The sequence below is a fragment of the Gymnoscopelus braueri genome (genome assembly GCF_963280865.1).
Source record: "Gymnoscopelus braueri genome assembly, chromosome: 9".
Classification (NCBI taxonomy): domain Eukaryota; kingdom Metazoa; phylum Chordata; class Actinopteri; order Myctophiformes; family Myctophidae; genus Gymnoscopelus; species Gymnoscopelus braueri.
The window spans coordinates 29,558,004-29,581,426 of NC_137610.1; the positions used below are offsets into that span (position 1 = coordinate 29,558,004).

At 39.2% G+C, this 23,423-nt stretch overlaps 2 protein-coding genes across 2 annotated transcripts; one reads left to right on the top strand and one right to left on the bottom strand.

Annotated features, from left to right (window-relative positions):
• The first annotated feature begins 405 nt into the window (after positions 1-405).
• On the top strand, positions 406-4,944 carry LOC308092261 (nuclear factor 7, brain-like). Its single transcript, XM_080438109.1, has 4 exons — positions 406-1,077; positions 1,415-2,978; positions 3,021-3,941; positions 4,416-4,944. Exons 1-2 carry the CDS (start codon positions 720-722, stop codon positions 2,512-2,514), a joined length of 1,458 nt encoding a protein of 485 aa, XP_080294235.1. The 5' UTR covers positions 406-719; the 3' UTR covers positions 2,515-2,978; positions 3,021-3,941; positions 4,416-4,944.
• An 11,259-nt stretch (positions 4,945-16,203) lies between these two features.
• LOC308092262 (uncharacterized protein) lies at positions 16,204-22,988 on the bottom strand (the record flags this gene model as incomplete). The annotated part of the gene is made up of 10 exons (XM_080438110.1): positions 16,204-16,338; positions 16,709-16,807; positions 17,176-17,235; positions 17,515-17,556; positions 17,851-17,910; positions 19,159-19,248; positions 19,455-19,514; positions 19,870-20,037; positions 22,581-22,718; positions 22,961-22,988. The coding sequence occupies 10 exons, from the start codon at positions 22,986-22,988 to the stop codon at positions 16,247-16,249; spliced, it is 837 nt and encodes a 278-aa protein (XP_080294236.1). The 3' UTR covers positions 16,204-16,246.
• Between the last annotated feature and the right edge of the window lie 435 nt (positions 22,989-23,423).

Sequence of the window (23,423 nt, forward strand, 5' to 3'; positions counted from 1 at the left end):
GAGTTAGTTTAACAATTCAGGAAAATGTTCAGATTGGGGTTAGGTTTAAGGGTTGGAGTTATGCCTGTTTCATAATGTCATGCACCAAAAGAATTGCAGCATGTAGATCGACTTATTTTTTGGCTTTAGGGCTAGGTTTAAAAATACAAAGACAGCATTCCTAAAAAATGTTGAAGTCCTCACAAGTAATGCTAGTAACACGAGAGAGAGAGAGAGAGAGAGAGAGAGAGAGAGAGAGAGAGAGAGAGAGAGAGAGAGAGAGAGAGAGAGAGAGAGAGAGAGAGAGAGAGAGAGAGAGAGAGAGAGAGAGAGAGAGAGAGAGAGAGAGAGAGAGAGAGAGAGAGAGAGAGAGAGAGAGAGAGAGAGAGAAAAAAAACTTGGCAAGCCAGTGCCAGACTTGTCTGATAAGAGTTACCTTCAGATCAAACAAAGATCTTCCAGTAAGAGACAATATTATATAGCTCAATGGGGAGGATTATAGCTCAACGGGGTGGACAGACTTGTCACTCTTTCCACAGCTACAGGAGGGAATTACTGACCCAGACCACTTGAACCATGCTGCATGCTGGCTGTCAGCTGAATGGACTTTAACAAAGACGACAGCATTCAAAGTGAAAGTAAACTTTCAGGAAACGTTCGAGAGGAGGGAGTGTCACCACGACTCACTGACTGATTTCCTGTATTGAGTGTTTGTACTTGTAGCTTCACTCAGGGACAAAATGGCTTCTACGTCGTCTCTCTCAGAAGAGGATTTTTGCTGCCCTGTGTGTCACGACATCTTTAAGGATCCTGTTGTCCTGTCATGCAGCCACAGCTTCTGTAAAACCTGCCTGAGGGAATGGTGGAGAGAGAAGAAAATGAAGGAATGTCCGGTTTGTAAGAAAATGCATCCAAGAGGTCGTCCACCCTGTAACCTGGCTCTGAAGCGCCTGTGTGAGGCCTTCATGCAGGAGAGACTTCAGAGAGCTTCAAAACGTAAGAGAACTTCAAAAAGGTCTGAGGCTGATCTTTGCAGTCTGCACGCCGAGAAACTCAAACTCTTCTGTCAGGAAGATCAACAGCCAGTGTGCGTCGTAAGTAAGTAAGTAAGTAAATTTTATTTATAAAGCACCTTTCGAAACAGTGTTACAAAGTGCTGTACAATGGAACATAAAATACATACAATTAACAAGATAACAACAGGGTATTATAGTACAAAAAAAAAATTGTGAAAAGTACAAAACAGCAAGGATAAAAACAAAAGCATTGACCTATGTGAGTCAGGTCTTCAAATGACAAAGTGCTTACGAAACAAAAGTGTTTTAAGCATTCTCTTAAAACAATCAACCGACTCAGCATTTTTTAATGCCAGGGGAAGGGCGTTCCACAGTGTGGGAGCAACTACTGCAAAGGCCCTGTCACCCTTTGTTTTTAGATTGGACGCGGGTATCTTCAAAAGTCGTGTGTCGAGAGTCTAAGAAACACACCAGTCACAGATTCAGACCCGTCGATGAAGCTGCTCTGGACCTCAAGGAGGGAGTCCAGAAATCACATAGGGATTTACAGGAGAAACTGAAGGTCTTTACTAAAGTTAAAACATATTGTGATCAAACGGCAGAACACATTAAGGTCCAGGCCTGGCGCACAGAGGTGCAGATGAAGGAGCAGTTTAGGAAGCTTCATCAGTTTCTACAAAAGGAAGAGGAGGCCAGCGTCGCTGCACTGAGGGAGGAAGAGCAGCAGAAGAGTCAGACGATGAAGGAGAAGATCGACGGTCTGGACAGAGACATATTAACTCTTTCAGACACCATCGGAGCCATAGAGGAGGAGCTGAGAGCTGAACACGTCTCATTCCTGCAGAACTACAAGACCACAGTGGAAAGACTCCAGTTCACACTGCAGGACCCACAGGTGGTCTCGGGAGCAATGATAGACGTGACCAAACACCTGGGCAACCTGGCCTTCAGAGTCTGGGACAAGATGAAGGACATCGTCTCCTACACTCCTGTCATTCTGGACCCCAACACCGCCCATCCGGAATACGTCCTGTCCTCCGATCTGACCAGTGTGAGACGTGGAGAGAGACAGCAGCTTCCCGACAACCCGGAGAGGTTCGACTGCTGTCCCTGTGTCCTGGGTTCCGAGGGCTTCAACTCAGGGACTCACGTCTGGGACGTCGAGGTCGGAGACAACACCTACTGGATACTAGGCGTGTTGTCAGAGGCCTTTCAGAGGAAGGGAAACAGACTGGGTCAATTCTGGAGAATATCTTTGCGCCAAGGTAAATACACAGCATACTCCACGATGGGGTCAGACGCCGACCTCTCAGTGGACTGGAAACCCCAGAGGATCCGAGTCCAGCTGGACTGGAGCGAAGGAAAGCTGTCATTCTCTGATCCTGACACTGACACACACATACACGCCTTCACACACACATTCACTGACACACTCTTTCCCTACATCATCACTCCTCATACTCTCCCCCTGAAGATGTTACCAAGGAAGGTCTCTGTTACTGTGGAACAACTTAGTTAGACATCAGTGGTGGAAAGAGTACTCAAATTTCTTTACCCAAGTAAACGTACAGGTATCAATACCGCAATGTAGAATTACTCTGTCACAAGTAAAAGTCTGGTATAAAAAATGTACTTGAGTAAAAGTACAAAAGTATTGGCATCGAAATGTACTTAAAGTACCAATAGTAAAAGTACTCATTATGCAGAATGTCACAAAAATCTTTTGAAAATAGCAGGCTATTTTCAAATGGCCGAAATGTATATAGGGCTGAAGTGGTTACTGAATGTTTTGTAATAATAATCAAAATCTACAAAGTAACTAGTAACTAAAGTTTTCAAATAATTGTAGTGGAGTAAAAGTACAATATTTGCCTCTGAGATGTAGTGGAGTAAAAGTAAAAGTAGTACAGTATAGTAAAAATACCTCAAAACTGTACTTAAGTACAGTAATTGAGTAAATGTACTTAGTTACTTTACACCACTGTTAGACATGATTATGAGGAGGAGGAGGAGGAGGAGGAGGAGGAGGAGGAGGAGGAGGAGGAGGAGGAGGAGGATTGATGTCAAGACATTGTCAATCAATCATGAAGAAACTGAACAATAGACACAAGCAAGCCAGACGTTAGGAGTTATGGACAGGGGGATGATACAAATTTTGCCCCTCATCCACACACACTCCAGCACCACCACCCATCCTTATTTCTAATACCAGCACGGACAATTTCAAATAAGCTCTTGTTCATTAGTCAAGTACACATGACTGTGTGTGTGTGTGTGTGTGTGTGTGTGTGTGTGTGTGTGTGTGTGTGTGTGTGTGTGTGTGTGTGTGTGTGTGTGTGTGTGTGTGTGTGTGTGTGTGTGTGTGTGTGTGTGTGTGTGTGTGTGTGTGTGTGTGTGTGTGTGTGTGTGTGTGTGTGTGCGTGTGTGTGTGCCGTGAAAACTGTCACGAGAAATGCATTAAACTTGTAGGGTTGTTCTACTGTAATTGTAGGAGTTGAGGCATTCAATTTAGTTTGACTCGATTCCACAGATAAGTATTGTGAAAATAACTGTGAGGCGTTGTGAGCTTGTAAATCTACTATTTTCAAAACTTTCTTATATTATTTGACAATTTGGCCAATGTTTGACCAGTTTTTATGGTACAGTTTGTTGATTACTTTTGATGCATTAATGGTCTTTTACTTTTTTTTCCTTAATTGTTTTTCTTTACGTATTAAATAGGCCTTAAAAGTCCTTAAATTGACACTTCACTGTCATCTGGGGACCGTCTCAAAATCATTTCGGGTGTCGGGGTCCCGACCCACAGGTTGAGAACCATTGGCCTATGCAACCACACAAATTAAGTAATTTTAAATTACCTTGATTCTGTGATAGGGGTTGCTGACTGGACCAGATTATTAATTGACATTTCCGGATTGGCTTGTATATAAAAAAATCACACCCTGTGTGAAGTGGGCGGTGTCTTCCTAGCTAACCACAATACTGAATGGAGTCAACCAATATATATGCTTTGATCTGAAAGAGCCACTTAGTGTCAGCATGTGTCTTGCTAGCTAATCACAATACTGAATGGAGTCGATCAATCATGTACAAAAGATAAATACATTTATCTTTTGTAAAACACACTTTATGATGGACAAAACCATAACTTAAAAAAAACAATAACTTGGTTTTTTTTAAGTTATGGTTGCTTATATAGGGCTATGCACATGTGTCATGTGACACTGGCCAATCACATAGGGCTATGCACATGTGTCATGTGACACTGGCCAATCACAGTCCTGAATAGATTGTGATTGGCCAATCACAGCGCAGGATAATTCTACAAACTTTTAGGGCCGGTTTCACTGCCCAAGATATTTGTACATTTTTCCAAATCTCACTTATAGGGGCGGTTTCACCGCCCAAAAATAAAAAAAGGATAAAAGAAGAATACAGGTCAACAATGGAAACGCAATGATATGAAAAACACTTTTAATACTGTTAAAAATCAAATGCATAAATGACTCTCTCTCTCTCTCTCTCTCTCTCTCTCTCTCTCTCTCTCTCTCTCTCTCTCTCTCTCTCTCTCTCTCTCTCTCTCTCTCTCTCCATCCCTTCTTAGTTGTGTGTGGATCTGGTTTCATGTATTCTAAAAGAGAGAAAAGTATAATGTGAAAAATACAATCTACTGTAAAATATCTTATGGGTAATAAAATGTTATTTTATTACGGAATATTTTAGGATTCTGTAACCTAAATAATTACAATTACATGTCCTTAAAACACAGTGTTGTTGTGGGTGGGGTATTTGTCTGCTTCATCTAGGAAAGATGCAAGCAAATGCTAGTGTTAATCAGTTTCCATGAATGTATTGATTAATTGATTACATAGGACCACAATGGAAACAAGTCCCTAGCACTTGTTTGTGTTATCCCTTTAGCCTTAATGCCTGATTATGCTGTTTACATTTCTGACTAATAAAGTATTCAATCAATCAATCAATCAATCAATCAAATAAACCATCTCCATCAGTTGTTAGTCAACATCTTCAGTTGATGTTTTTGTTCATTTTCAAAGAAATATTAATCGATGTTAAAGTGTATTGTATTAAATGTTAGTTAAAAGTGTTGAAATACTATAACATTAAAATATTGGGTAAATTTCATTTTTTTCCATTTAACTTCTATTCAATATTATTATTATAATTATTATTAAGTAATCCAGACCCATACTTCATACTCCCGTGGCGGTATGCACCTGCAGTAAAAGCAATGGTTGCAACACGCCATAATTCATGGGTCTTCAACAGGGGGTCCGGGACCCCTAGGGGGTCGTCAGAATGACTACAGGGGGGCCACCAAATATTTGTGTGAAAATAGCCCATCTACAAGCTTAGGCGTTGTGAGGTTGTAGATCGGCTAAAGAAGGTTGGCGTAGAGCAGGGGTGTCGAACTCATTTTGGGGTCCGGGCCACATTGGTCAAATGGTGACCCTTGTTGAACCTTGAACCTTGAACCTTGTATATCACTTTTTTTTATGTATTAAGAAGAATAGCTACTTTAATTATTTACATTAAAAACAAACAATGCAATTTGTAAGGAGCCCCAATAAACCATTTTAAGTAGAATAATTCAATTTGAAGTTAAACAATACCTGGTAATGTGTGTGGGTGGTTAGGTAACGATTACCATGTTTTAAGCCACGTTTTCACTACAGTGCCAGAATTTGTCCAGCAAAATACTTAGATTTATAGAACAACAGTGGTGTAAAGTAACTGATTACATTTACTCAAGTACTGTACTACTAATTTTTTTTTACTTTACTAGAGTATTTCCAATTTCCAGTACTTTTACTTCTACTCCACTACATCTCAGTCACTGCTATAACTACAGTATATCAAATTCTTGATAAAAAAACGAATATAGGAAACACTTCGCCGAATGGCTGGAAATTATTATTTAAAAAAAAATATATATAAATGTTTTTAAATATTATTTTGTACCATTGCTGTCATGGCTATGCCTCTGTTGTAGAGCTACATGATTATATTATAACACTTATCATAACTATAATCCATATTTATTTGTGTAGAATTATTTATTTACTATTGTGTAGTAATATAATACAACGTCTCAAAACATTAGCATGCCATACAGTTGAATTATTGCAAATTAAATAAATATGATTTCAAGAAATTAAAACTAATATTGAATAGCCTAACAAAAGGCAATATAATGTCTGCAGTTTAGTTAGGGAATTTTAACAAGATGTTTGGACCATCTGTGAAAAAATTTACTACCAATAGCTTTCTTCACCAATGTGTTCTTATAGGTGTCTAGAATCACCTCTCAATTAATTTAAACCCAAGTCCTCGTGGAAAATCCTGGAGAGCCAATCAAAGATAAGGAGCCCAGAGGGCTTGGGTGAAAAATATGAAAAGAAATAAAAGTCTTGTGAGGTGTCTAACTAGGGGTTTTCAGGGGTGCTAAATCCATTCCAACCATTATTTTTGAGTAAAAATGTCTCCCTGGCCATCTAATATTGGTATATTGGTTATTGTTCGTGTATAATCAGTGTATAATCAATGGTAGGGGATTGGGGTGTTATTGAATTGATTCTATTCTGAAAAATAAAATAAGAAAATATTGCTAAACACTTGATAAGAGTGTACACCTACTGTGCACATGCTCAGTGGGATACACTGTCTGCATGTGGGGAAGGAGCGGGAGTGTTGCATCCTGGAAAATATTTCTGGACGATTTTAAGGTACGGTAGTTTATCTACTTTTTGGCATTTATTTTCCTCTGCTGGCAAAACTTTTGATTACTGTGAATTTAGATGTCAATTTTCTCTAGCCTATTGCTTACATTGAACAACCATTAGTTAAACAATCATGACACTTGTCTTTTAGTAGACAACATGGAAGAGGATTCTGTAGCTTGTGGCTTAAGGTGCTTCATCTGTGGTGGTCCTGAGACTGAGATTCAAAAGCTCTCAAAAGTCACCCAAAAAGGCTATGCACAGATTTTGTCTTATTCTGAGAGTGTGGATGATGCCGCATTAATCAGAAGACTACATGAGGACTGGAAAAACTGAGATGATCCCAAACTAAGATACCATTTGGAATGCAAAACCGAGCTATACAGTCGTGCAAGAAGTATATCCACTGGATATCGTACGTTTTTTTTTCATTGTGATGAAAGTTGCCACTTGCAGATTTCAATCCTATTCTATGTTGTGAGTGACATCATAATTTAATAAAAACTTTAAACATAATCTATTCTTTAGAGCAAGATGAGCAAGACCAACGGCCAGACAGGAAGAAAAGACGCAGGGCATTGTCTGGGTCAAGTAGTTCAAGTGTTAGCTGGCACACTTGATCTACCATAATACTTGCATCCTTTGCAATGAAGGTATCAATGTTGGCACATTGAAAATAAACCCTGGTAAGTCTTTTGTATGTAAGATTCAAATGAATTTTGATAATTGTTTTTCTTGCTCCTCATTGTAGGCTTCCACTCAAAGTAAAATAATGTAATCATGCACATACTGTATGTGGCTACCTTTTATCCAGACAGAGCTCGGCAGTATCGTGCACCTGATAATGTCTACCAGGACCAACTGAAAAGGAGTTTGATGCAGAGAGCAAAGCGACGAGGTGATGACTGGGGACGTGAAGTCGCTGGTCGCCTGTCTGGTATTATAGATTTGGTGGCAGAAGAGGCAGTATATCATATTCGATGAAGAAGAGACTTTGAGAACCCTGTTACAAAGTCTAAGGTAACATTATATGGATACACAATACAGCTGTACAATACAACTCACATTTCTTATCCTTTATTAGTCCCCCTCATTCCTGGACCCATATCAATCTTGCAGAATAAATGATGAATGAAGTCAAAGGTTTCACTATTAAAAATTATATTTCTTCCCTCAGGATAAGAAATGTGAGTTGTATTGTACAGCTGTATTGTGTATCCATATAATGTTACCTCAGACTTTGTAACAGGGTTCTCAAAGTCTCTTCTGCATCGAATATGATATACTGCCTCTTCTGCCACCAGGCGACCAGCGACTTCAAGTCCCCAGTCATCACCTCGTCGCCACATACAGTATGTGCATGATTAAATTATTTTACTTTGAGTGGAAGCCTACAATGAGGTAACCTCACTCCGTCAAATGGAAGAAGCTTGCGACACACATTTTGTTTCACAGCGTACTTGCATCTGAGACTCCGGCCGCAGAATCGATGACAGACGGAGTTTCATTTTTTCAAGCTACTAGGCAGGTGATTGGATGATCCCGCCCCTAGCAGCCGCTGATTGGTTCGGATGCGCAGCAGTTCGGGCAGCTTTACTCTGTGAGCAATCCCAGACCCTCCTTCCTGAAACCAAATGCAAATGAGATTTCCGGAGGGAGGGGGGGTTTACCAGGCTAACAATGAGGAGCAAGAAAAACAATTATCAAAATTCATTTGAATCTTACATACAAAAGACTTACCAGGGTTTATTTTCAATGTGCCAACATTGATACCTTCATTGCAAAGGATGCAAGTATTATGGTAGATCAAGTGTGCCAGCTAGCACTTGAACTAATAGATTATGTTTAAAGTTTGTATTAAATTATGATGTCACTCACAACATAGAATAGGATTGAAATCTGTGGCAACTTTCATCACAGTGAAAAAAACGTACGATTTCCAGTGGATATACCTCTTGCACGACTGTATAGCTCGGTTTTGCATTCCAAATGGTATCTTAGTTTGGGGTCATCTCAGTTTTTCCAGTCCTCATGTATGTCTTCTGATTAATGCTGCATCATCCACACTCTCAGAATAAGACAAAATCTGTGCATAGCCTTTTTGGGTGACTTTTGAGAGCTTTTGAATCTCAGTCTCAGATGAAGCACCTTAAGCCACAAGCTACAGAATCCTCTTCCATGTTGTCTACTAAAAGACAAGTGTCATGATTGTTTAACTAATGGTTGTAAGCAATAGGCTAGAGAAAATTGACATCTAAATTCACAGTAATCAAAAGTTTTGCCAGCAGAGGAAAATAAATGCCAAAAAGTAGATAAACTACCGTACCTTAAAATCGTCCAGACATATTTGCCAGGATGCAACACTCCCGCTCCTTCCCCACATGCAGACAGTGTATCCCACTGAGCATGTGCACAGTAGGTGTACACTCTTATCAAGTGTTTAGCAATATTTTATTATTTTATTTTTCAGAATAGAATCAATTCAACAACACCCCAATCCCCTACCATTGATTATACACTGATTATACACTAACAATAACCAATATACCAATATTAGATTAGCCTGGTAAACCCTCCCTCCAGAAATCTCATTTGTATTTTATTTCAGGAGTGAGTCTGGCATGAGGGCCTGTTTGGCTTTTTGGCTGTGGGCTGGAGCTGGGTGGGAGTAATGTAGCTTTGATGTCCAAGTGGCCCTTTGATGTCCAATTAAGCCACTTTAGGCTGCAGTGATTATCACCAGGAGTAATTGGTTTGTCTCTGATGTTAACGAGCAGCTTGTATGAAAGGTGTATTGATTAATGATGTGTGAACCACTCGGGTTCCACCTGATTGGCCTACCTCCGCTGTCAATCACAAAACAATGAGCGAGGACGCTGATTGGAGAGTCCATTTGGTGGACGAGCAAGAAACGCCCAGATAAGCCTTCAGGCCAGACTCACTCCTGAAATCAAATGGAAATGAGAATTCCGGAGGGAGGGGCTTTACCAGGCTAATATTAGATGGCCAGGGAGACATTTTTACTCAAAAATAATGGTTGGAATGGATTCAGCACCCCTGAAAACCCCTAGTTAGACACCTCACAAGTTAATTTTAGACTTTATATTTTTCACCCAAGCCCTCTGGGCTCCTTAACTTTGATTGGCTCTCCAGGATTTTCCACGAGGATTTGCAGCCGCTCTACTCCTCCAGTATACTTCTCCATACAACAGTGTTTTATCGGATTTGTGATGCTGTTGAAAAATAGTTCTCTCCAGGTAGAGTTGAATGAACGGCATGTTTGACGACGTAAGAGAGGCCATGGTGATGGTATGTATGCTGTATGCTAATAATAATAATAATAATAATAAACTTTATTTGTATAGCACCTTTCATGACATGAAATGCAGCTCAAAGTGCTTTACAGAGCAAGAATACAATTACAGTTAGAACCAATTTAACAATAAAGCAAACAAAAATAAAATAAAATAAAATAAAAGCAAAGGCATAAAACAACATTAAAATAGGCAATACAGTGAGGAATTAAAAATCAACCAAAGAATCAGCTAAAAGCAAGAGTGAAGTAATAGGTCTTGAGCTGTGCTTTAAAGCTATCGACAGAGGCTGCCTGTCTTAAGTGTAATGGGAGTTTATTCCACACTGTCGGTCCGTAAAAGCAGAATGCTGCTTCACCGTATTTTTTATATGTCATTGTAGGCACCTCGAGCAGGTCAGCACTTGAAGACCTGAGGGCCCGGTTTGGAACATATCTCTCTAGGCAGTCAGAGAGGTAGGAAGGTGCCAGACCATTTAGAGCTTTATAAACTATTAAAATAATTTTAAAATCAATCCTAAAAACAACCGGGAGCCAGTGTAGTGAAGCTAGAACTGGAGTTATATGTTCTCTCATCCTAGTTTTAGTTAAAATTCTGGCTGCCGCATTTTGAACAAGTTGTAATCTGTCAGTTGTTTTCTTTGGCAGGCCAGAGTAGAGTGCGTTGCAGTAATCAAGCCGAGAGAAAACAAAAGCGTGGATCAGCGTTTTTGCATCGTCTAACGACAGATAGTCTCTAATTCGCGCAATATTTCTAAGATGAAAGAAAGCAATCTTGGTGACATGATTAATGTGTGTATTAAAATTCAATTCAGAATTGATAATAACCCCCAGGTTCTTTACTGTGGTGTTACTTTCTACAGCCAGGTTACCAAGTCTACTTGTTATTGATTCTCTCTGCTCACTGGAGCCAATTATGAGAACTTCTGTTTTATCCTCATTTAGCTTAAGAAAGTTCTCACTCATCCAGCATTTTATACTGGACAGACAGGTCAACAATGGGTCTAGAGCGCAGGTGTCGTCTGGAGCTACTGAAAGATACAGCTGGGTATCATCAGCATAGAAATGGAAGTTCACTGACCTTGGCTGTGGCTTCACGGCTTGGCCATTGTTCTCATAGAACAAGTTTGTCCAGTATTCAAACCCAGCCTCAGTGCAGCTGGCAGCGTTTTTATTTTTATTTATTTTTCTCTCTCGTTTTTTTTTCCATTAAAAGGTAGTATTAAATGGCATTTTCTAGCGGGCCAGATTTGACGAAACACCAGTTTGACACCACTGGTTTACATGATATTAGCTAAAGTACAAACTCACCAAATATGACACCATAGCAGCATGGGCCCACAAATACCATACCATGCCATACACACCCCATACCATACCATAAATCTGAACGCAATGCTATTAAAATTATTTCCATCATAATGGCCAGTATGGGGACTATGCAAAACCATTACAGAGTATATATAAAACAATTGTTGCAAGCAACCATTTCAGCAGCTTAATGATCATAGATCAGCAGTTGAGGCGATAAGCAATTATGTGTAATATTAATTATCCTGAGCCAGGATCAAACCCCAGTACATTAATTATGAATTCAAACAGAATATGATTAGATTTTTATTTCAAAATCCACAAACAAAAGTGCAGAACTCTCTCTCTCTCTCTCTCTCTCTCTCTCTCTCTCTCTTCTCTCTTCTCTCTACGTCACACATTACCCATAATAATAATTTTAATATTATAATTAAGACTTACCTTTAGAAGAATGACTTCTTCTACTGCCATCAGAGAGAGTGCAGACAGCCGCTGCTGGCCCATAGTTGTCCGTAGTTCATTCTTCACTCTTTTAAGAATGTGTGCATATACACATTGTACCAGTGGTGAATTGTAAACAGTTTTATTTTTGTTTGTTTTTTAAAGAATTGCCTTAATCATGTGGTGTCCTCATTGGCTGGTGCCCTGGGGTACTCACCCCCTACGGCCTATGGACGATCCGGCCCTGGTATAATCAGCTGGGGCAGTGTGGGCGGGCGCAGGTCATTTGTTGAGGGGCAAAAGGCCAAACTGAGGGGCAACGGCGACCATGGCCTCCATCATAAAATTCCTGCCCTGTGTTCACCGCTTCTTTCCATAATTATCATTTGTTGACTAAATTGTGGAACGCACACCAGAGCAGTGTTCAGTTCACTGAACGACCACTTGAGGTCAGGGTTGCTCTAAAAGTAGCCGCCCTATTATGGAAGATAATATTGGACTTTATTATCTGCAAAGATTTTTGTTGGTCAGTCGTATTTATCCATCTGTCACTCGTATATTGGGTGACATCACAAATATTATCCATTGTTCACTCGTATTTATCCATCTTTCACTTGTATATTCGGGCACCTCACAGTATTTTGTAGTGTGGTCACAAAAAAAAAAAAGATTTGTAAATATAAAATTGACCTCTGTAATTACGAGAGTTTTTTTTACATTCGTGGTTCACTTTTTACAAGTGGACCACGAATTTCACACTTGCGCAATAATGTCCAATTCCTACCTCTCCAACTCTGTAATTTATACATTGCAAATCAACGTTATGGCTGTAAGTGGAAAATGAATTCACAAATGTTTTTACTGTTTTGGTAGTGTTTTCTGGTCTTTGCAAAAAAAATAAAATAATTGTAAATATAAAATTGACCTCTGTAATTGCGAGTTGTTATAATTTCACATTTGTCGTTCGCTTTTTACAACTGAAGCGCTAAATTCACATATGCGCAATAATGTCCAATTCCTACCTCTCCAACTTTGTAATTTATACCTTGCAAATCAACGTTATATCTTGTAACCGGGCAAAAAATGCACACATGTTTTCCGTGGTTCACCTGTGTTTTGTAGATCCTGCAAATGAATGTGTGCATATCCACAAACATAAATAACTTCTCTGTAAGCACGGCATCTGATTTACACGGTTGCGGATCCTATTTCTACACTTGTGACACTTCTTTTGAGCTTGTGGCCACGTGACATTTGTGACGCATTTTTGTCCAGTGTGAGGCTAGCGTCATGTGTAGAACCTGAACGTCGCTTGCAAAAGCAGTATGTCGCGTGTGTGTAACCCCCACCCCCCCTCCTCCTCCCTCCGGGTGCATTTATGACACAATCCAGCAGATGGGGCAATTTCCCCAATTTTAAATACGTTTTTTAAAATCATTAGGCCTACAGCAGCTGAGAAGACTTTCCTTCTTAAATCAATAACTGTTTAGTTTTTTCTCTGCTTGAATAAATTAGTTATCATTCTGACCACCACTTAGGGGTTTTTAATCGAAGCAGTGGATGAGCAGTTCAGTTCTTAAATCCCTGGCTTATAGGCCTAAATGCACTATAATTGCCCTCTATAATTATTAAGCTAATTCACTTATTAATTCATAAGAATGCTAGTTCTTTAGTTTTGTTTCGGTTACATTAAAATTTTAATGTATTTTAAATGGTCAAATGACACCAACTTGCAATGTGAACTATGAATACAATTAAGAAAATAATTATTTCTTAATTTTCAATTGTATTAAGGCATTTCATTATACCTGTAAACCCATTTTGTAACTGTAAATCTCATTCGGATTCTAAAAAGTTGTTCTTAATATACTCCAACTCCATACGAATCTGTATCAACCAAGCAAAAAAGTAAATTTGTTCTGCATCAGAAAACAAGTACACCACATGCCTCTATTACCATACACAGCAGGAAGAAATGTATGAATCTCAGGTAATATTTACTTTGTGCACCACAGTTTACTTCATAAAGCAGAGTGAATTGTATTTTTGTGGTATGAATTGTATAAATGTTGTAAACCCTTACGTCATACAGTAGCCTACTTACATTAAAGTAAGGACAAGTTGAGTTGAAAATGAATTTATTATTAGTACCAGACCTATCTATGGCTAGTTTGACCAATTCCAATACTATTTAATTAGCCAAGCTTGTAGAACCTCTCTCTCTCTCTCTGGTTCTGAAGAACGGCATGAAGATGTAATGGCAGCAGAACAGATGGAGACTGTTGCCGATGTCTCGCTGGTTCTTCCTCCAAGGTGTGCAGAATGTCATGGAACCACCGGCTTCGAATGCTATAAGCCTTACTGTAGTGACCTGCCTTTGCCAGGAGTTTGACGGAACAGGATCTTTGCCTTTCTTGAGCAGAGGTGATTCTTGACACTATTTGGGAGTTTGGGAATTGGGACCCAACCTGACAGACTGAATGAGCCCCCTGGAAGCACTTTACCACCTAAAACTAAGCTTGTAGATCTGCCATTTTCCCTGAATCACCTATAATGACTAACATGACTAAATTAATGTGGATTCATGTGGTTAATTCTCTGAGCTTTATTGTGCATTTTACCTGTTCATAAACTTTGCCTATGTGTGAACTTTTTTTGATGCTGGGGTTAAAGTGGTTAACAGTATGTATAAGTCAGACCAAATGTATCTAGACCCTTTGACCTTTGGGCCTGGGTCTGGGCCCTAGGAGTCCCTTCCACTTCAGCCTGTGTGTGGAAGTCACACCTACCCTCCCTTTCCAGCTCAGTTTCTTCATAGCAACTGTAGAATCCATTCTCCTAAATGGCTGTGAATGCTTTTCACTTGAGGTCTCAGTTCTGCCCAACAGAAGCCCCTGGATGTGTGCTAAACATTAATGCTATTGAACATGGTGTACAAAACATCAACTCGGATGAGCATGCTAGCATGCTCGGATGAGCATGAGCCAGCAAGCTTCTGAATTCTAGGCCACAAGACCTTTAATTTGGGGCACTGAGCCTGTCCACTGGAACTCAGGGTCTGGTGGGTGATGGTTCATGTTGAGTCAGCATGCACTCACAACAGGATGAGACCGGCCCAGTTGTTCAGTTTATTATAGAAAGATTGGGAATATATATACTGTTGTACTGGACATGACATGACAAGAGACAGATATTGTGCACAGGCGTCAGCGAGTTCAGAGAATGCCATGAATGATTTATGAGTTTTATTGTGTCAAATAGATAGTCTCAGACCAATATTCATAATAACCATAACAAGTGAGTGAGAAGTTAGTTGGCAGGACATTGAGCCTGGCTGGTCACCCAGTTGCGACAGAGTAAAATGGTAGTCAATCCAAGAACAAAACAATGTGTGAGGGCTTGGTTGTGGTCACTTTGTCTTGATGACAGCTTAAGGTGCTCCTCAACCCTATTAGCTCATCGTGGGGTTCTTCAGAATTGCAGTCATTGCATCCATCCACCTCCACATAACCCAGCTAACCTCAATTCTGGACCTCAGCTATTGAGTATATATTAAACATATGAAATCTGTTAAATGTGTTTACCATACCCCAATATTAAACCAACTCAGTCTATCACTCCCATGTACAGAATATATAATGGTGTAATCCAAAATTTTCATCTGACATCTGACATTACATTGTCCCCATTAGGTGCATTAAAAAAAATTTAGGCCCCACACATTGGTATGGGTATTTAAGCTTCATGTGTTGCTTGTTACCTTATACATTGTATAAAAATCTTTCCCCCCCCCACCTATGAATATGCTTCATAATTTCACTTGGTCTATACCCGCATAATAATCTCAATACTTTGCTTTTGCATGCTGTAACAATGCATTTGGGACATTTAACTATTTTAAAAGAATTTCCAACACGGTACTTCACACAATTCCATTTAATGGAGAACAATGAAAAACAACTATTAACGATTACAAATATTCAAAGATCAAACACAAAATAATAGACTAGGGCTTTAACATCAGTGGTGGGAAAAGTGCTGACATTTTGTACTCGGTTAAAAGTACCACATCAATACCACAGTGTAGAACTCTGTCACTAGTAAAAGTCCCGATATTCAAAAATTACAAAAGTATCGGCATCAAAATATACTTAAGTAGTACAAGTAAAAGTACTCAGTATGTGGATTTCACAAGTTTTGAAAAAGTATACAAATCTGCCATTTTCAAAATAGCTACAGCTGAAGTGGTTAATGTATGTTTTGTAATAATAATCCAAATCTACAAAGTAACTAGTAAATCTAAATTTCAAATAATTGCAGTGGAGTAAGTACAATATCTGTCCCTGACATGTAGTGAAGTAGAAGTATAAAAAATTGGAAATACTCCAGTTAAGTAAAAGCACCTCGAAATTGTACTCAAGTACAAGTAAATGTACTTAGTAACTTCACCACTGTTCAACTTTTTTTTTTTTCAACATGTTTCTTAGTTTTTCGAACACGCTGTCTGCCATCTGCTCCTCCCCCGAGGCAACTGGATCTGAAAGACATAAGAATATGGAAGCGCATGACTTAAGTTAAAAAAGTCAAAAGAAATATCTGCAGGCAACTCTTCTTACAAATTCTTATCAATGCGAAAAAGAATCCTCATCTATATATGCATGTGCTGATGGTTACTCAGAATAGTATATCGTCAGACACCTGGATTAAATGGCTACCGACTATAGACATGATAAATGACATATTTAACCCATTAAGGCATGAACTGGCCTAGGAAGCCACAAATCGATTGATTGATCATTATAATAAACATGCTGTGAAAATGCACATGGCTCAACCATCTGATCACTTTATAAGGTGTCTTTTGAATTGGACTCATAGAAATAAGTCCAAATGGTTTAAGGACTGACCTGTGAAAGCTGTTGGCACTGAGGATGCTGGCTTCGGCTTCTTTATTGGTTTTTCAGAGTGATTCTGCTTGCGCTTTCTCTTCTTTCTGGTTTCTGGATCTGAAAGATAGATAAAAGATGTGTAAGAATATGAAATGGAATACGTGACTGATTTGAAATGTGATAAACACATTATGCAAACTATGCTGTGGCAACCTCATTAATATAAGTAAATGGAAACTGCATTTTCATGTGTATTAAACAATTAATTTTAAATCCTTTTTATTGTACTAAAATAAGTAGACCAGAGGTAGGATCAATTCATTCAGGCATTATTGGTTTTCCTTGCCATTGAAGATGGAAATATAAGAAAAGTATAGACCATTTACCAATTGTTCTATTAATTTGCTAATACAACTTAAATTAAGGATAACGTTTGTTTCCGTACAAGAACACATAATTACTGTATCTGAATACTCAATACTGACCATCCACAGCTTGCACCCTCGCTACAGTTGAGGTCTCCAGCTCTGAAGAACACTGACCGCCTGGAATGACAAAGATCAGACACTTGATTTTGAATGTATAATAACAAGTCAAGTACATAAGGAGACAATGAATTAAAAAAAAAACATAAATACATTGCAGAAGAGAATGGAAACACAGTAGGGCTTATAAGAAGTTCCCACCTACAAATGAAGTATTCAGTAATCACAGTTTAATTTAACATACTGTAAGACAAGACAAACAACTACCAAGTTTGCATTTCAGTTTGGATGCTATTGCACAGTCAGATGCACTTAAATGTTTCCATATTGAATACTGACCATCCACAGCTGATGGCACGGTAGCAATGCTGGCCTCATTACCTGGAAAGAGGAAGATCAGACTCTTACATGTAGAACTACATCTGACAGACATACACTGTGCTAATTCAGAAAGTAACTTTGTTAATATCCAACTGTACATTTGTCAGCGATCGAGAATATTCAGCTGCAAAACCTCAATCACATCAAATAATCTTTATAGAACACACAAACCACCGATACTTAAGTTGGTTGGCCAGGGTAATCTCTGTATTTATTGCCCTCTACACGAAATCCCCCAGAAGAGGAATGCTAGGGTTCAAGTGGTTAAAGGGGTGCCACACAAAATAAACATACCATGTAACACAACAAGGTCGTATGTTCCTTCATCCAGTTGCTCCAAATCAAGAGGTGAACCTATTCCAGATAACACAAATTCTTAACATGTTAGAACATTTTTTTTTCTCTGTATGTGTTTACATTTGATACAATAAAATACAAGACAATGCAAAAAGACACAACATATAGAGTTAGAACACCCTATGTAACCACAATATATGTTTTCTGTGCCCGTGTGCGTATATGTGTGCGTGCATGAGACATGCGCGAGGGAATAATGATGGTATACAGTCTGAAAAAAACCTAGACTACAGCACTGAATCAATACATAATATTCCTCAACACAGCATGAAAAGTGGGAATATTATACAAGTCACAAACATATTACTATTTCCCATCTTGGTAGTCTTAACGAAATCCTAAATGCATCGTTATGCAATTTTTTCTAATTTAAGATACACTGTTGTTGTATGGGGGTACAATATGACCAGAATAAAAACAATCATAACACTCTTTTTGGAGTTATACTTATGTCATACTGCACACCATAGCAGGAGCACATTCTCAGTAGTTATTGCAAACCAGTAGTAGAGGGAAACATGACAAAATCATCAACATAGGCCAGATGATTAAGAGGCATATTATCTCCCACCTACACTTGTTTAGCCGTTTTGACAGATCATACATATAAAGATTGAAAAGTGCAGGTGACAAAATGCCTCGTCTCACCCCATTAGACACTAGGAAAGGTACATATTTACTCATACCCCATCTACCTTGCCTGGTTTGATGTGTATACTATTATCATGTGCGATACGTCCCTGTTGTGGTTTGGCAAATAACTAACAGCAAATTGGTTAAAATGCCTATAATGCTTTCCCAGGTCCCAGTAGTGTGTTCACATACATGCCTTGTTTTGACCATATAGTATTCATATGAAAACTAGCCTGATGAGCTAACTCTTGATATGGCTCACACAAGATCCCAATAGCAGACAGCCTCTCTCACACCTCTGCGCTTTGAATGTTTGGAAATATTAAGCTGTACATGCTGCTCTAGCCCTCTGCAGCCACCTGCATACCCCAGGTTTTATGTGTTTGCAATGCGCAATGAAAATTGAACACCAGGACACAGAGGCCAATATTAAACTAAGCAGTACATTGTAACACTGGAAAAGCCAGAAGCACATTATGCATTTTTACTTAAATGACAAATTATCTGATCATTCCAAACAATAGACATCAGTGTATAATGCTTCTGTTGATGATAAACATAAACCAGTATAGAGACATGTATAGACATGATAAATGACTCTTTAAGACTGACCGTCCATCCCTGTGAGCTCTACCATGGTGTCCCCTGTGAGCTCTACCACGGTGTCCGGTTGCTCAACTGGCTCCTCAGCGCTTTCCATATCTACAAAGACAAAGGCCATAACTTTTTCACCACAATATGTGACCAATTATGACAGACACACTTAACAAATAAACACGCATACCACACACAAATGTGAAAATACTGCATCCGCTTACAGCAGCAGATGCATGTTACACATAGCAAAATTCTAACATCACCTAAATCAACCTAGTATAGACATGGTAAATGACTACATAAACACTGACCGTTGACTGGTGTCGGCAGTGCCATAGCAGATTCAGGAGATTCCTCGGCACACTGGTTTACTACAAAGACAAAGAGTTTTTTCACCACTGCAATATAGACTTAAGACGTTTTCACTAATGCAATGCAGAAATAATTCTGACGCAGACACACCAACAAGTCAACTAAAACACCACTTATAAATGTGAAATTACTGAAACAGCAATGTCTCCTCGGCTCCTTTTTTTTAAACCAACGTGGCAACTTTTTCCTTCTTGCCAGTTATGGTGCAGAAGGACAGTAGTGCTATGCCAATGATAAACATTCTGTGAAATGTGTACCCAGATGTGCAGAAAAACCTTACGTAAGCATAAGGCGGTACTATAGTTTGTTTCAGGGTTGAAGTTTATGAAGTCTGTAAATTTCAAGATTACTTACCTATTTCAAAAGATACATTTTCTGCAGCGTTCAAAATCTTCCGCATCTGGTCCGCTCCATAATTGTTGGGCTTTTTCAGTTCTAGGCCAACAGGAAGTCCAGTCACTTTCAGGTACATGCCTTCCTTGGCTTTCCTGTAGGGTACTGAACCCTCACCCCCGGCGTCCTCTAAATGACACAGACACCATATCAAAATGTAAACATTAACATACACAATATTCTGCATATAAACAATGGCAGATAACCACTCAGACAGACGATGGTATAATGGCTCTTTGATTGGTGACTGCATTCAAACAGTCTTCTACAGAAAGAAAAAAAACAGTAACTAGCACCAAAATACATTAAAGATGGCAGTGCAAGTGCATCTACTGTCCAATCCGGCGCAATGTCTGTTCCAAATAACTTTGAGAGTCCGTTACTTGACCCTACCACACACCAGGGTCTAAGGAGTAAGACCACCTCCTGCAGATGTGCTGGTTTGATTAACTCCACCATACTGATCGCTTAAAATAACTAAACCATACAGATTGGTTAACATAATGACTTTATAAAGAGGTAGTTCACTCAAAAACAAAAATCAATTTATAAACTCCAACTCTGCATGTGTGGCTCAACCAGAGCTCAGTCACACGCTGTGCTAGGCGTGTTCTTCGCTCATGCATCTGATCACTGAACTGGTTTATAGAAGCTATTGTCTTTTGCTATGGTTATATTCCTACACTGTAAACATAATGACACAGAAATTAGAAAGATACAGTACATATAAGCTGAAATTTGGAGTTAAACATATTTTTTATACGGTTTCACTTTCATCAAGTTTGATCCCTGTTTGCTTGCAACGCATTAAACACGGGAAGAGCTTTGGCTTCTATAATCGCTGTAAAGGATGGGGCTATACACTAACCAAAACTCTGAGCGCATTAAGCGCAATCTCAGGATAAGTAAATGATTAATTCAAAGTTGTATTTGGGTGAACAACTCCTTTTAAATAAATCCTTGCTGTATATACATACTTAGGGCGCGCTCCCACCAAGAGTTGGCTGGCCGCTGTTAAACGCAGGTTGTGCGCGGCCACAGTTTTTTGCAGCCAGCGGATTCTAAAAAACGGGAGTGTCGCGCCTGTCACTCACTTTCAGGACCCACTGCCTGCTGCCTTGAGCACCATGTTGCTTCCTGAGTCTTGAGACAGTCCGCCTTCCACTCACCCGATTGGACAGAGGGAGAAAATCGGCTCCTGCCTCCAGCACTTTTATGCTTAGTCGCGGAGAGCAGATAAACGCAAGGTCTGCGCGACTAGCGGAAAAATCTGCTCTTGCGTGAATCAACGCATTTGCATTGACAATGCATTGGCAGATTCTGCAAACAGCGGCCAGCCAACTCTTGGTGGGAGCGCGCCCTTACTGTATTTTTGTTTGAAAAGTGCCGTCACCTTCTTTGTGAGTTCACCCTTGTCTAGTTTGGGGCAGGAAGGATTTGAAGCTGAGAAGCTATCTCCTAGGAAATGCAATGGAGAAGAAAGAGAAATAAGAAATCTAGTAACTCCCCCATAATGTCTGGTTCATCTGTGAGAATGTATGTCTCTACCAACCTTTACAATACACAGCAAAATCATTGGATATGCCGGTTGAGTTGATGAAACCCTTGCCTCCCTCGCTAGAGCTCTCATGTACAACAAGTATATTGTTTTGAGGGTCAAATGCCAGCACCACAATCTCCACACCCACCGCATTCAGCCCGGACACCTTTAATCAAATTTTGAACAAAAGAAAACAGGGCTGGTCAAAATGCCTTAAACCAACATAAGTATTACACCGATTGAGGTTACTGACAACCTTAGCATAGGTTTGAAATAACCCCTGGCTTATAATATAAATTCTGTTTATATATGTATTGCGTGTAAAATGAAACATATGTATTATGTGTACAAATGAAACAACTCCACAATATAATGTGCGTGCATTTGCATAAAAATTACTTTGTTCAGCAACTAACTGATGATGTGATAAAGCCAAATTATGACAATTAACCACTTAAATGCCATTCATTGTTGAGTAGAGTCCCTCAGGGAAATGTGCTCATTACTTTTTAGATCCTTCTAACAGACAAATTGTGGTGGAAATATTACCCCTCCCCAACATTGTTTGGCAGAGGTAATTACATCACCATGTCCTATTGAATAGCCAGATTAGCAAAGATCTCTACCTAGTGATTTGTCTGGTGACATATATGTCAATGTAAGGCCTAAAATTGGGTGGAAACAATTTGGAACCAAAAAATGCATTGCAGAACCAAGGAAACGAGTTTAGGGTGTCTGAAAATAACGTTGTTGTCCAAAATCTGTTACATTTCAGCACAAGGAAAAAGAACTGTGGTCTGATGGATCCAAACAAAGTTGCCTTTAGTTATAAGCTCATTAAAACTTTTCATTGATTAAATATTTATGAAACCCAACCCACAGACCAAAAAAATGTTTGGGAATTAAACAAATGGCGAAGATAGCCAATCTACAAGCTAATTTTGCATGACATTATTGTATGATTAGGAAAGTAGGAAATGTTTTAAAGAGATAAAATTAAAAAAGGAAATGCAAGTGAAGTCCTAGCCTATTCAAAGAATGTATATTTCCCCAGACGTATCAGTAAGCGGAGATCTGTTATGTTGATTCCAAACCTCTAAGTCGATCTGCTTCAGGTGCCTGTTAATTTTACGGTGCCTGTCTGTAGGGCTAAGGGGCTTTGGGGGCGCTGGAGCGTTTACAGCTGCAGCGCTCTGCCGGTATGTGCTCTGTGTGGCATCATCTAAGGATGACCACTTAGAGGCCGCCTCTTTCAAACTATTGCTAGTGCCTGAGAATGGAGGGAAAAAGCACATTTATGGGTGTCTACGGAGCGTTAGTTTGACATGTTAGTACATGACAGTGAAGTCATGATAGTTTGACAGACAGAAGCATGACAGAGAAGTCTGAACAAAAGTAGATTTGAACACGGACAAGATAACTAAGAAATATGGGAAAAACGACAGGGAGCAGTTCAATGTACTTATCAGTACGATGAACAAATGGCTAGAGATTTATAGGGCTGGGCAATACTGTATCTGTTATCTATCCTAAGTTTCATGCTTACTGCAGTTGCTACTATGACACCTGAATTTACTCTAGATATTGTTACATTAAGATTATTGTAATATTATGATTTGTCATAAGTGCCATCTTCCTGGTCACCCCCAAAATGACTTTTTTACCCTATCATTTACACACCTCATGAAGCCTTGAATTCATGGATATGTTTTAGTTTTTGTCGCATTCCTAAGCCAATAATTTGATGACCGGCGGAGACTCAATGTAGACTCTTTGAGATTCCACCGGTCATCACATTATTGGCTTAGGAATGTGGCAAAAAATCTCCATGTATTCAAGGCTCCATTGGGTGAGTAATCGATAGAAGAAAAATTTGGTGGGTGAACTATCCCTTTAAAGGCTGTATTTAGTAGTTTAGTAGTAGTAGTTTGTATTTATCCAATTTATTTCATATATTTAGATTCACACGATAATT